Source organism: Lolium rigidum, chromosome 3 (genome assembly GCF_022539505.1).
Source record: "Lolium rigidum isolate FL_2022 chromosome 3, APGP_CSIRO_Lrig_0.1, whole genome shotgun sequence".
NCBI classification, from domain to species: domain Eukaryota; kingdom Viridiplantae; phylum Streptophyta; class Magnoliopsida; order Poales; family Poaceae; genus Lolium; species Lolium rigidum.
Genome location: NC_061510.1, coordinates 172,651,318 through 172,666,292, shown reverse-complemented (window position 1 = coordinate 172,666,292; position 14,975 = coordinate 172,651,318). Strand labels below are relative to the sequence as shown.

General features: G+C 42.2%; 2 protein-coding genes and 1 non-coding gene across 3 annotated transcripts; 2 read left to right on the top strand and 1 right to left on the bottom strand.

Moving 5' to 3' along the window:
* The first annotated feature begins 5,260 nt into the window (after positions 1-5,260).
* Positions 5,261-9,872, top strand: LOC124698651 (phosphatidylinositol N-acetylglucosaminyltransferase subunit A-like). Its single transcript, XM_047231123.1, has 9 exons — positions 5,261-5,526; positions 6,335-6,469; positions 6,764-7,336; positions 7,629-7,783; positions 8,479-8,569; positions 8,666-8,782; positions 8,919-9,022; positions 9,274-9,364; positions 9,442-9,872. Exons 2-9 carry the CDS (start codon positions 6,347-6,349, stop codon positions 9,532-9,534), a joined length of 1,347 nt encoding a protein of 448 aa, XP_047087079.1. The 5' UTR covers positions 5,261-5,526; positions 6,335-6,346; the 3' UTR covers positions 9,535-9,872.
* A 1,515-nt stretch (positions 9,873-11,387) lies between these two features.
* LOC124698650 lies at positions 11,388-14,050 on the bottom strand. The gene is made up of 4 exons (XM_047231122.1): positions 13,915-14,050; positions 13,760-13,813; positions 13,606-13,657; positions 11,388-11,734 (listed from the first exon to the last, which is right to left on the bottom strand). The coding sequence occupies exons 1-4, from the start codon at positions 14,016-14,018 to the stop codon at positions 11,516-11,518; spliced, it is 429 nt and encodes a 142-aa protein (XP_047087078.1). The 5' UTR covers positions 14,019-14,050; the 3' UTR covers positions 11,388-11,515.
* Positions 14,051-14,125: 75 nt separating this feature from the next.
* On the top strand, positions 14,126-14,414 carry TRNAP-AGG. Its single transcript has 2 exons — positions 14,126-14,162; positions 14,370-14,414. It is a non-coding gene; the product is annotated as a tRNA-Pro (tRNA).
* Positions 14,415-14,975: the final 561 nt, after the last annotated feature.

Sequence of the window (14,975 nt, the reverse complement as noted above, 5' to 3'; positions counted from 1 at the left end):
CGAGGGATTCGTAATACACAAGTTACAGAGTCCGGGAGGGTTTCCAACCCATCCCGCAAGATTACAAGTATTATTTCCTAATACAACTCTAGCTTTCCTTAATAGTAACTTGGGCTTCCGACTCTTCTTATCCTTCGAGTCGTGGGCCTTCAATAAACCCCGGGTACCATCTTCGGCAGGCCCATTGGAGATGCCTATGTCACTTGGAGTCCTGTTTTGTTCAGCATATTTCTTCATTGTTTTCTATGCTTTAGCTAGGTTGTGTTGCAGAGTGAGTATCATCTTTTCCCTGTCATGCAGTGTTTCCTAGGCTGCTGGTGACAATGTAGAGGTTGCTGGTAATTCAGTTCGGAGAGGAGGAGCATACTCATACAATGCCTCAAAGGGAGACATCTTGATGGCAGTGTGATAGCTGCAATTGTACCAGAATTCAGCAGCAGGCAAATACTCACTCCATTTCCCTTGTTGCTGGAATGCCATGCACCTCAGATATTGTTCCATACATTGGTTAACTCTCTCTGTCTGGCCATCAGATTCTGGGTGATAAGCTGTGGAGAAATGCAGAGAAATTTTCAAGGCAGAGAAGATTTCCTTCCACAGTTTGCTGAGAAAAATATTGTCCCTATCTGTGGTGATGACTGTTGGTGGTCCATGTAGTTTGATAATATTTTTGATGAACAAATCTACCACAGTTTGTACGGTGTATGGATGAGACAGTGGAAGGAAGTGGGCATATTTAGTGAGCATGTCAACCACCACTAGAATCACTTTTTTTTTCCTTTAGAGGCAGGCAGCCCTTCAACAAAGTCCATACTAATTTCAGACCATTTCTTCTTGGGAATATTGAGAGGATCCATGAGTCCTGGGTACTGGATTTTTTAAGTTTTTGATATCTGGCATATTGGACAAGCTGCAATTTGATCAGTAACATACTGTTTCATCTTGGGCCAGTAGAAAATGTGCTTGAGCTTGTGGTATGTAACTCTTGTACTAGAATGTCCCCCAAATACTGAAGAGTGGAAAGAATCAAACACTTTATGTATGAGATCAGTGGAGGCACCAATATATAGTCTTCCTTTGTATTTGAGAATACCAGATTGTACTGAATAATGTGCATGGTTGCTGGGGTCAATTGTTACCTCCTAGAGCAGTTTGGTGCTAGTCTCATCTCCGAGGGAAGGAGTGATGATGTCATTGGTCCATGATGGAATTGCGACAGCTAGGGCTTGACAGTTTTCCTGTTCCTCCTCCATGTCCACTGGTTGGTATTTTCTGGATAAGGCATCAGCAGCAGAATTTTCAGTTCCCCTCTTGTACTGGATAGAGTAGTCAAATTCCAAGAGTTTCAACATAAGCTTGTGTTGGATTCCTTCCAACAACCTTTGGCTTTCCAGGTACTTGAGGCTGCTTTGGTCAGTTTTAATTACTAGTTTATTGCCAAGAAAATAATGTCTCCATTTCTTCAAGGCTTCTAGTATAACTAGAGATTCCTTCCCATATACTGACATAGTTGCATTTTTGGGACCCAAGACACGGCTGAAGTAAGCTAATGGATTTGCCTCTTGCATTAACATGGCTCCTAGGCCAGTGTCAAAAGCATCAGTTTCCAAAATGAATGGAAGTGTGAAATTGGGCAATGCCAGCAGTGGGGGTTGGGACATGACTTGTTTCAGTCTGTCAAAAGCAGCTTGTTGCTCTTCTCCCCATTTGAATGAATTCTTTTTCAATGCATGATGCAGGGGTTGACAGATCAAGGCATACTGAGGAATAAAGCGTCTGTAGTATCCATCCAAACCCAAAAATCCTCTCAACTGTTTGATTGTCTGGGGAGTTTTCCAGTTAATAATATCTTGGATTTTTGATGGATCAGTGGCAACCCCATTACCAGAAATTATGTGCCCTAGGTATTCCACTTGAGGCTGCTCAAAATTACATTTTGCTAGCTTTGCCTTGAGCTTGTGTTCCATGAATACTTGTAGAACAATCTGCAAGTGCTAGATATGATCTTCCTTGTTCTTGATGTATATCAGTACATCATCAAAGAAAACCAGTACAAATTTTCTAAGGTATGGAGAGAAAATAGTGTTCATCAGTTGTTGGAATGTGGCAGGGGCATTTCACAATCCAAATGGCATGACTAAGTACTCATAATGTCCCAAGTGAGTGGAAAAAACAGTTTTCCGAATGTCAGCCTCATGCATTCTGATTTGATGATATCTAGATCTGAGTTCGAACTTGGAGAATAGTTGTGCTCCATTTAGTTCATCCAATAAATCTTCAATTATAGGGATTGGGAACTTGTTCTTGATTGTTTGTTCATTAAGACCCCTGAAGTCAGTGCATAGTCTCCAGGATTTATTCTTCTTCTTGACCGATAGAATAGGAGAGGAATAAGGACTAGTACTTAGTTGAATTTCCTTATTTTTCAACATTTCCTGAATGATTTGCTCCACAAAAGTTTTTTGACTGTGAGACATTCTATATGGTCTGATATTTGGTGGTTTCTTTCCAGGTAGCAAGGGAATGTGGTGATCCTGTTCTCTAGGAGGTGGTAATCCTTTTGGTGCCTCAAATATATCCTTGAATTGCAATAGCAATTCCCTGCCAGCATCAGACACAAGTACATCAGTTGTGTTGTCCTGCTGAACTTCCTCCACTTGTGTATAGCACAATAAGTATCATGTTGCCCCATGTGCTAGCAACTTACTACATTGGTTAGAGGAAATGAGCAGTTTATCAGCAGGGAGGAGGTGATCTTTGAATGTCAATAATTTCCCATGAACACCAATGGTGAGTTCTCTCCCAACAAAATCAAATGTGACTGGATTGTGGTATTTAAACCAATTGACTCCTAGTATTACATCAGCTTCTTGTAACTCAAGAATTCGAAAGTTTGTCACAAACTTGGTGCCTTGGACAGTGAATGGGCAATTGTATGCTATAAAACCAGAAGCTAGAGTGCCACCACCTGCCACTTTGACTGTCCTTTCTTTAGTAGTTGTTAAAGGAATCTTGTGCTTCTGAGCAAAAGCTAGGTCAGTGAATGTACTTGTACTGCCTGTATCAGCTAAGGCAACAATGTGTTTTACTGAAATTGAGGATGAGGGAAATTGTAGAATCATTGGGACTGCCACTATAAGCTGCTGCAGAAATGCACATGGCCACTTCATCAGGTGGAGCTGCTTGTGGTGGTAACACTTGTTGTGGGGCTCGAGCTGGCTCAGGAATCACCATTACTTGTTGTATGGCTGGTGGGGGTGGGTCAATCAGTAGGGTCCCTGGTGATCCTCTTCTTCCTCATAGCCCTGCAACTCTATCATATTCAGGGTTCTTTGCATTTGTGGACATCTATCTCCAAGGAAGAAATTCTCATTGCAGTACCAACATAACCTGGGACCTCTATCGTTGTTAGGGTTTGTTGCTATTGTGGATATACTCGAGGAGCAGGTGCAACATGTGTTGTTTTTTTCACATTCAGTAGGTATGCATGCTCACATTTTCTTGCATACCAATAGGCTGAAAGCAATGTCTCAAGTTTCTGGCACTGCACCAAGTGTTTGATAATGTCCTTTAGTCCACTAGTGAATCTATCCACAAAGAAATCCCGCGGCAAGTAGTTGCGTTCTCGTTTCATTTGTGTCATCCACTGCTCATACTGATCAATGTATGCATTGACAGTTGTATTCTGCTTGAGCAACTGAAGTTGGTCCATAGGATCATGAGCTGTTGCATCAGGGAAACGATCAATCAACATTTGGCTGAGTTCTTGCCATGACAGTGTCTGCACGGGCAAGCCGAAGCTACTGATCCATGTTTTGGCTTGTCCCCTGATATGAGTCAACCCCCATTTTACTCGACTTGTCAGAGAGATTTCCACCAGGTTGAAGACATCTTCACACTCCAATAACCATGCACGAGGTGAGTCTCCTGTGAATATTGGCAGCTCCACATGTGGTGTTCGTAAATGCAAATCACTATTGTTGTGTTGCTGAAACGCATGTGATCCATTCATTCCTTGCTGCACCGAGAAACGATTTTGTGGAAAGTTCTGGACTTGGTGTGGAGGTTGATGGTAGTTTGGCTGTTGGGATTGGCTGTGGTTGTTGGTTTGGGTGCTGTGGGTGGTGGTGGGGTTTAGTGGTGGTGTAGGGTTTTGTGTTGAGCTTGGGTGTTGGTTCTGTGGTAGGTAGTGGTGAGGGTGGGTTGTAGGATTTGTGCGTTGCACCACGGTCAAGCACGACGACGATGCCGTAGTAGTGGACACCAAGGGCTCTATTTCGGTGACCACGACCTTCTGTCGAGCATCGTTCGTGCTAGGTGGAAGCGGTAGTTGGGCTGGCGTTAGGCGTCCTAAGTTGGGTGGGAAGGGTGGTGGGTTTGGTGTCGGCGGTGTGGCTTGAGGCGTGGACACCTCTGGGATGGGTGAAAGGAGGGAGCTTGCTCGTGGTGGAGGCGTCACAAAGGTGGGTGCTTGGCCTGTATCAGGTTGGATCATACCATCTGTGTGAGCCGGTCGATACTGGTCTGCATCCGTTCCATCAGCGCCACCATGCTCCCCATCTGGTTTGTGAGCATGTTGATGGAGGCGGTTGATTCCGCTTGGTAGTTGCGGAGGCGCCGTCCCACAGAGCGTGCATCGCGCTCTTGACGCTGCTGTGCCCGGAGCGCAGCAAGCTCAGCATCCATTGTGGAAGCCCATCCGATGACCGGTGCATCGTCGTTGCTTCGCTCCCGCGACAAGTTGCGAGATCGGGAGGAGGTCCTGGATCTGGGCCTGCCCGCCATGGTCACGAAGAAGACGCCGCCGGTGGTGTTTGAGGGTGGTAGGGCTTCGCCGCTGCTAGCCCGTGGTCCGAGAGCCGTCCGCTCTGATACCACCTTGTCAGGATCCGAGCTCACTCACTAGAGTTTTGGGAAGGGAGGAGGAAGAAGCCGGCGCTCCGGCGGCGCAGCCATGCGGAAGAAGATAACATAGGATACGAAATTTAGGGTGTATTCATAGCGTGCCTCCCATCCTCCCACTCCTGCTCTTTATAGCATAGAGCAGGACCACGCTTAGTTTAAAGTACAGCCATTACAAAGCTTAAACAAGATTAATGCGGGAATTAACACAGTTTAAACTCGGACGCTCTCAACCGTTGGATCCTTCTCCTGGCGACCTAAACCGTTGGATAACTGAAGAAGGGGTCGTCTGTCACCTGGCGTCAGGAGGCGATCCTGACAAAACGGCGGCCAAGGCACCGGATCTCGGTTCGTCTCACTGTGTCTCTCTCGCGTACGAGAGCTCCGGCGAACTCTGCAGGCGGCTGCCGCAGAGCCTGGCATGTGTCCAGGGTGCAAGTACGGTAGATTCGCCCAACTCCGACGCCCTCCCTCCCTCGCGCTCCTCGATCTCACGTCCCACCGCTACCTGCCCTCCCTCCGCGGGCGACCTCCCGTTGCGCCGGAACTCCTCACCTAGATCCTCCCCGACGCTCTCCACTCGCCGGCTCAGTACCCGGATAGCGGGCTCCGCTATCCCACAAGGTAAGACCATCTCACCTTCAGTTTGGCAGCCTCCGGAATTCTCAAAATTGCTTATTTTATGTATGCACGAATGTATATGAAAAATCTTTTGTTTGAACCTTATTCTGTTTGTATCACTTATTTTCATGTATAGATTAGTAGTAGTGATAATGGGAATTTATCCTAGGATGCTTTCTTATGAGTCTATGAACTGAAAAAAATGAACACAGGTCTGCGGCTTGCTCGTTTTTCAGGTCTGAATTCTTATAGCCAGATTTACATACTTGTTATGGATTGGAGCCTTGTAGGTAGTAAACGAATTTTCCTAGCACAGATGGTCAGGCAGAGGAACAAATTGTGCAGTGATACCATACCCTTCCGTGCTAAGCTACTTCGTAGCATTTTGTTGCTTATTCTATCTGCCATTATATGGTAGTAGTTAAAATAGAACCAGACAGGTTTTTTCTTACTGATACAGATTTATCTCAACGGCCGGAGATATGTTCTGGCAGGCATGAGTCAACTTACTCTTCTTGTTTATCACATTCCATTCCCATGTGAAATAATACATCCATGTATGTATAGATTTGTTGGTGTATATATGTATTCTGGAGCATGTTTACGAATGATAGATTCACATGATTCTTCTCCTTATTTGACGTGGCTCTTCCAAATTAATACATTTCAACTCTTTCTTATGAGCACCAATTATCAATTTCGATAATGCGAGTTTGATTTGAAGTTTACTAGCTTGCTTTGTTTGGAGTCTCTTTTTCATTATTTAATCGGTTATATTACATCATATGATATCTGGTTTTTGTTATTTCAGATTTCGCCCACCATGAATGGGCAAAGCAGAAAGCACAGGATTTTGATGGTGTCTGACTTTTTCTTCCCAAACTTTGGTGGTGTGGAAAGCCACATCTATTATCTATCGCAATGCCTGCTTAAGCTTGGCCATAAGGTTTTTTCCGAATAAACTTTTTACTATCATGCTCTGTTCACTTACAGTTCAAAGCTAGTGGATATGCCTTTAATTCGTCCACTCTCATCAGTTTGCGGTCTACCCATAAACGCATTATTTGTAGTGGATTTGTGGAATATGCGCGTATACTGAGTTTCTGTTTGAGGATGTACTCCTTGCATGATCTTACCTTCTAATGAACACAGCTACCATAAGTTTGTACAAACTGCAAATTAACTTGTGATACTAATTTCTGTGTAAACATTTGAACAAATTCATTGTGTCATTCTATAGGTCGTTGTCATGACACATGCATATGGAAGCCGTTCTGGAGTACGATATGTTACTGGCGGCTTGAAGGTTTATTATGTGCCATGGAGGCCATTCCTGATGCAGAATACACTGCCTACACTATTCATGACATTTCCAATTATAAGGACCATTCTTATTCGTGAGAAGATTTCTGTTGTGCATGGACATCAGGCCTTTTCAACACTGTGCCATGAAGCATTGATGCATGCTAGAACGATGGGGTACAAAGTTGTCTTCACAGACCACTCGCTTTATGGTTTTGCTGATGTTGGAAGCATTCACATGAATAAGGTGCTGCAGTTTACTCTTGCAGATATTGATCAGGCCATATGTGTGTCTCACACAAGCAAAGAGAACACTGTCTTGAGGTCTGGGATATCTCCAGAAAAGGTTTTCATGGTTCCTAACGCAGTGGATACTGCAATGTTTACTCCCTCCCCCAACCGCTTATGCTGTGATGAAATCATTATTGTCGTGATAAGTAGATTAGTATATCGAAAAGGTGCTGACCTTCTTGTTGAAGTCATTCCAGAAGTATGCCGTCTATTTCCGAAGGTAGGTTTTAACTATGGGACTCTTTGTATGAGCTGTACATGAAATAAGAGAGGCTTAACTACATATATGCACTAAGGCCAAAGAAATTCTTAATCTAGAACATAAACATACTGTTTTTATCACTGTCATCCTTTCTGGTTTGATCCACACAATAAATTGCCTTACAGTTCAGCTTCATAGATGTTTTGGTTCTTATGCTGTCATCTTGCATCCTTGCTTTCTTACTCTATACTATTTTGCATTTAGTAAAGCTGATTGAGTTCCATCAGTTAATGAACTATGGATTTGTCAGGTTCGATTTATCGTCGGAGGTGATGGTCCAAAACGTGTGCGCCTTGAAGAGATGAGGGAGAAGTTTTCTCTTCAGGACAGAGTTGAGATGTTAGGGGCTGTACCTCATGCTCAAGTACGATCTGTTCTGATATCTGGTCATATATTTCTAAACAGGTAGCTTTTTGATTTTTGATCTTTTGTGTTTCAATAGTTTCTGTTATTGTAGATGTGCCTTTTCTGTTCTTACTGTATTTATACTTTGCCCTTGAATATTGTATGATACTGTGGTGTGTTGCAGCAGTCTTGTCAGGCAGGTTCCAACTGTCAGTTTTTATAGCGAACAATGGAAATTTATTTTACTAAACTGGTCCATTAAATTATGAAAAAACAGGGCTTGTGCAGCAATGATCACTGCCATTTAAAGCGGTGGCTAAAATTACTGCATTTGAATGTTTCAAATGCTTAGCACTCAATGATACACATATTTTGAGCTACTTTGGAACCGGTGGATCTTTTCTACACTTGGTCATTCTTGTACCAGACTATTGAATCCTTTGAACAAACGAATGTTGTGGGAATATTTCTTTTGGAATTATGAAGTACTCCCTCCATCCCATAATATAAAATGTTATTACAACGAATATACTCCTAATATTGGTATGTTTTATAGATGGATAGAGAGAGTATATTTTATAGATAGATTTAGTGCAAACAGAAAGAAAAGAGAATTTTGGTTTCTTTTACTTTTACTTAAATTGATCCTAAATTTAATGGGAAACTATAAGGTGGATAAGTTAACCTTGTTTATGGCAGTTGTGCAGAGTGTAATTTACCGTACCAATACTGAAACTTAACCTTCGCTATTGTAGTTCGCTTACAGAAGCATTTTGCATAGCCATTCTTGAAGCAGCAAGCTGTGGACTGCTGACAGTAAGCACTAGAGTCGGAGGGGTTCCAGAGGTATGTCCTTTACAAGTTAAAAGTTTTTCTTTCGCAGATAACAAGTTTTAGCTAGTTGGACAATTTGCAGTTCCCTACAAATGACTCTTTTTTCAGGTTCTACCAGATGACATGATAGTACTTGCAGAACCAGATCCAGAAGATATGGTACGCGCTGTCAGGAAAGCTATCAACATACTTCCTGGCATAGATCCCCAAATTATGCATCTTCGGGTGAGTTTCATTCTATACACTGACCTTAGTCTGCATTGGACCCCTGTCAGAAATGGGAATTCTGTATCAGCTTCTCCTTCAGTAGAAACTTTATATGCAAGTTATTGCGTGCTTATTCATATCTAATGTGCGGCAGATGAAAAAACTATATAGTTGGGATGATGTGGCCAAAAGAACCGAGATTGTGTATGATCGTGCAATGCAGTCCTCAAACACAGATTTGCTAGACCGTCTTCCCCGGTGAGTATAAGGCAGAACACGGACTGTAAACTCATCTTCTGTCATTTCAGAAAAGTAGCTGTAACTGAAACAGTGTATTTCCTTTTGATAATAACATGTTGTTAAATATATTGTCGTTGTTTGCTGTCAAAGTGCTAATTCTTCATTTTCTGTATTTCATAGAATGGTTGGTTCTACTAGTCAAAGTGTGCGTTTTTGCAACTCCAAACTTGAAAGGAAGTCACAAATGTTGTGTTTCTGTAATGGTGCAGGTACCTCACATGTGGAGCTTGGGCAGGCAAACTGTTTTGCCTTGTTATGGTCATAAATTACCTTGTGTGGTGCCTCCTAGAATTCATGCAGGTAATTTTTCTACCCATACTTTTTTTTTCATTTTCTGGATATTGACAAAACGATAACAGGGTTTCTCTCCATCTCAGCCTGCTGAAGGTATTGAAGCAGTCCCAGATATAGGGCCACTAGACATTCATCTAGATTCAGTAGATGACAAGTGTGAAGCGCAAGGGAATTGAAGTTAGACTGCGATTTTGGAACCATTCAGTAGATGGCATTTATGGCCTGGATCATATAGGTCGAACCATCATTTTAGGCCGGCTTCCACTCTGGAATTTCTTTGAATGTTTCCTGGTCCTGTAGTGACTGAAAGAGAATAGGTCTTTGACGTAAGAGAGTGCTGAGAGCAAAGTTGTCTGAAATATGAAATCACTTCGTCACACCGAATGTGTTGCATAAAGCTAGTGGCGATTGTACTAGTGGCACCGAATGTGATGCCTGTATGGTCCAGATTAATTACAGTATCAATCTAAACACATGTACTTGCTGGAATGCGGGTGCGCAAGATTTCTGTTTATCTCAGATTGCATTATTCATTTTTCACTTCCTTAATCTTTACAGCTATTACATCATTGTTATTTACCGGGTTGCTAGATCTTGATTGGCAAGCCAGCGCAACAACAAAAAAACATTGCAATTAGATATATACGATCACTATGCTGTTTTATGAATTAGGACATTATGTTCGCTGTCATGTTTGATAGTGTGAGGCACATCTGACTGACGTATCTGTATCTTGATGACATTCCTGTATAAGCTTTGTAAAATGCAAATATGGGATCATAGGTGGTGGAAAATGCAAATCCAGGATGGCAGGATCACGGATGGTGGCGCCACGCCGTCACCCTCCATGTCCAGCAGTAATTCATCTAACTGTTTTTTTGTGTTGTGCCTCAGAGGCCAGCTGCTTCTAGAGACGAATTTTGATATTGGATTGGTGGCTCAACAGACAACAAATATTGGATTTCAAAATTTGTAGAGATTTACCAGAAAATTTTAAAGATTGCTTTGCCCTGAATTTTGGCTGACAGGGGCGGCCAACATATCTAGGAACCGTCAGGTTATTGGAAATCTCATTCTGTTCCAAAACCCGGAAATCTCTGTGTAATTCTGTTTGTTATTGATCATTTTGCGTCTTGCTGTCCGTAGCTTGTATCTTCCGTTTTTCTTGATAGATGTAAGATGTGAGATGCCCTTTGGGTGTCTTGTCACAAACAAACAAACAAAAAGCCTCAACCAAAGGTGGATAACTGGATATCAGGATTATGTGTGGACCTTGAGCTTTCGTGGCTGTGACCATGCTAGAGATATGCTAGTGGCCTACGGTTGCAAGCGGACGTTCCGCATAAGCCCGCGAAAGTATGTGCTAGTTCAACCTAAATTAATTTGCTTAAAGATGCTACAACTAATTTAACCGATTTTGACTGTGAAGCAGGGCAGATTGGGTGCCCTCTGCATCCCTAATGTTAGATGTTGCACCCTTATATCTTTGGTCTCGCCAGGCTTGTTTATATGGCTAGTTAAGGAAACAGGAGCAGCCAGGTTCTGCTCAAAGTCAGCTGGCCATTAGCCAATAATATTCAGATGCTGAAACGCAAGTAATTGCACAAAATCCAGAAATTCGAAGCTGATCATCTCACATGTATGACAACACTTGCAAACAGCAGCCAGTCCCACATGCATTCTAGTAAGTAAAGCACATGCTCACATGTACAACAAGTAAATACTAACCTGTATACCGAGAATTATACCAAACTAAATACACAGACCAGGTAAATACGGATAAAGCGAGCAGGACCCTTCATGCCCTATCGTGAGTTAGGGAACCCCATGTGGGATTTATTTTAAAATCAACTAAACAAAGTAGCTCGACATATCAATAGTTTAGAGGCACATGTGTAGCCTCTTGAAAAAAATTATGTGTGCATCCCTGTAGCTCAACAAAAGCAACTTATAACGAGAATGGCGAGAAGATCAATATGAGAGAAGATGTACAAAAGTAATAAAAATCAACTACAGAAGGCCAGACCCATTCGAGCTAACAATTCAAGATTTTGACCAAAAGCAAGATATCTTTCGGATATTGTTAGGAAGCCACTAATGTTTCGTCAAGAGAACTTGCTTGTGCATTTTTCCATACTTTGCTTACATAATATTACACTACCTTGTCAACAAATCACAATCGGTGCTGATACATTCAAAGGCACAAAGAGTTCTACGTGGAACTAACTTGGCATCAGCTATGACTCCAGAATGTTCAAGCTCGTGGAACCAAGTCCGCCGGTCCCTTTGCGATTGTAGGTGAGGGAGATATGCTAGTGGGGAAAAACATTCAGGGCGTTTAAGAGCTGTGCTAACTGTATCTGCTGCATGGTCAACCTGTGGAAGAAACATAAACTGCAGTAATTAAATACTGGGTGCTGTGGGTGGTAAGTTTCAGTACAGGGGTATTTGAAAAACTGACAAGAAGGCCTTGCTGCGGATAACCTTAAGAAATGGCATATTAAATTGAACTATTGGCTACACATGTGAAAGTTATGTGCTTCAGCATTATCATATGTGACAAAAATACTGTTGATAATTATTCTGAAGCAATGACAAGATGCGCTCTACACAGGTGATGGCATTAATGGTCTTATCAAACTTCAACAGTCATAGAAATATGAGTACAACTTTACATAAGAATGATATAAAGTACAAACATGTACCATAATCTGACAACAAAAGTGTCATTCAGATATCAACAGGGCAACGTATACAGTCAGTTGATTAAAGACATGGGTACTAGAAGTTCTACTGATACAAAATTCTATGATTAACTAGAACCTTTCAATGAAAGTAACAGATGCCCATTTTGTTTTTTCATCAACAAATTGTGTCTGTTAAAAACAAAAGGCTTGAAAAGCATGTGCTGACTAAGGAGCAACCAAACAAGCTGTACTTTTCGTCTTAGGTAGGATAGTTAAAAAATATGTAATACATGGTAATAACTGATCCAAGAGATAGAAGATTAATGAGAAGGGTCTACTTTTCGTCGGTCAACCATTAACACGATTTATTTGCACCCTGAATTAGAACAGCATTTAGTATCCACCTTATACTCCCAATACCTTTGCAATGTGTGGCCATAACACAGAGAGCAGGGAGACAGATAGAAAAGAGATGCTGAGAAGTGGACCCAAATACCCAATTTGCTTACTACATAATGCTCGTTTACTGATTCACCACATATATGCTGACTAACAGACAAATAGCATGCCACAACACAAAAACCATGAATGAACTAGCATGGAGACCTAATATGGATGGTTTTGATAGATGGGGGTGCAAATAAAATGGTGTTCGAACAGGGGTGAAAACTAAACCATGGCAAGAGTTAAGTTCAAGATTACACTTCCCCAAGATGAAAACAGATCATGTAATCTTGAGCATTTCAGAACAACCACCAAAGTAACAGTACTTTTAACCTCAGAAGAAACTGAACTGAAATTATCGAGTCCTTTGGTGTTTTGGTTATGAAAAAACGAGGGTAAAGACTAGTATCTTATTTCAAACAGTACTGATAGAATTTATAAAATTCTTAAATATGTATGTTCACCAATTATCTCCTAATATCATCAAATGCTGACTACCCAGCCCTACATAACCTTGACCTTCTTTTAATGCCACCATCCATTAGTCTGCCGCATCAGAACAATATGAGGAGCAAAAGACTATGGAAACTACATTGATGACTATTACATCTTTTGAGGGATTGGTAGATACAACATCACCTATGAAGCAAGTTATTTTACTACGGAGTAGCATATATAGTTAGCTTACTTTACGTATATGTGCAATATAACTGGACAACCTGCTTTTGTCCCAAACAATAGGAAAGACAATCGTTAATTCGGCATATCACTAGAATGTTCATGAGGGTACATAGGTTCATCTCTTGTGCATATAGTATATGCTAAATCTAACATTGTGAGTTTCAAATGATATACAAAATATTCTGGCAGCAACACACATGCATAAAATCTTGAAACCCAAATCAAAAGTCGAGTGTAAATACCAAACAAGAAACTGCTAATAACCACAGTTACAAACACGTACGAACTATCAAGTCAAGTAAATAATTACAGACAAGATCCATGATCCATCCGAGAACAATTCAATCAGGTGATCACATTGTAAATCTTATGAAAGCCCAACTTGAGCAAGCAACTAAACAAACTTATAATTCAATCTCGACAAAAGTTGCTTACCGAAGATGCAGCCGCGTTCATCAGCGCTTGCGCCATGGGTAGTATGCAGAACCTGAAACAAGATGGGTGGGCAGAGAATCAGCACAGGTGGGGAACCGAAACATTACGGAACAAATTTAAGAACTCAGAAATAAGGCCGGCGTAGTGTGCTAACATTCCCCTGCCACCGGAGAGGGCGGAAACAGCGGGGTCCGTCCACTCATCGAAGCTGCGGTGGTGAAGAAAGCAAACGAGCGGGTGAGACAAAGGGCCGAGGGAGCAGAACCAGGCGAGAGACGGAGAAAGGGTTGGGGGTCTGTGTACACGTACATCCATCCGTAGCGGCGGTCGAATACTAGGCGGCGCTTGCGCCGGTGGAGGTCAGAACGCGGCGGATTGGAGTTGGAGGAGGAGGCCTCTGCCGCCGCCGCCATGTCCTCAGATGCGGAGATGTTTTCCGCAGTGAATGGCTTTGCCTTCTTAGCAGACTGCAAGATTGAAGGTGCGTACTAAAAGCAAAAAACAGCGTAAATGACACAACGTGGTCGTGCCGGAGTGGTTATCGGGCATGACTAGGGGCCTGTTTGGTGTGGCTTTTTTGAGCTGTACAAGCAAGTACACTAAATAGGTCTTTTTTTGGCTTTTGGATTTTGAAGCCAAAAACAAAGATCCTATTCTTTTGGCTTCCAAAATCCAAAAGCCAAAAAAAGCACCTATTTAGGTGCTTTTGGTGGCTTTTGCCAAAGCCAAAAGCCAAAAAAAGCCACACCAAACAGGCCCTAGAAATCATGTGGGCTTTGCCCGCGCAGGTTCGAATCCTGCCGACCACGCTTTTTGATATTTTTATTCGTTGTAACTGATGATTGAAGAGCCTTCGGCTGTGAAATCTTTTTCGCTCAACAAACTTGTGTACCTCTATTTCTTCTTTTTTTTTGACCTGCCATTCGTATTTTTTAGGTGGTTTTCTTTTACAACCAATACCACTTTCTCTTTATTATCTTTACAATAAATCTAGGTGTTGCCTATCCACTTTCTCGTAATAGCCGGTGTTCGCTTGTCTCTCCCATCGGATCGACAAGGAGTGGCGCGGGGCTTGTGATCTTGCCACTTGGTGTTGTATAAGGGAAGATCTTCATTCTTGTATTTAATCCTATCTTGCAAATCTTTATTTTCTTTATAGCAAAGGTCAACTTTCGTCCCCGAGTGTCTAGTTCTTCGTAAGAATGCATTCACTATGTTCTTGTCCTTCTCCATGGCGAGATCTTGCTAGAATTAAACACTGACGCCCGTGGGAGCCGCCTTTCCTTCTTGAAGGGCGCCGAATGTACCCTTCCCCACACCCCTCCGCGTACCAGGGAAACCCTAGGACTAGTCTCGGCGGCAACGTCGTA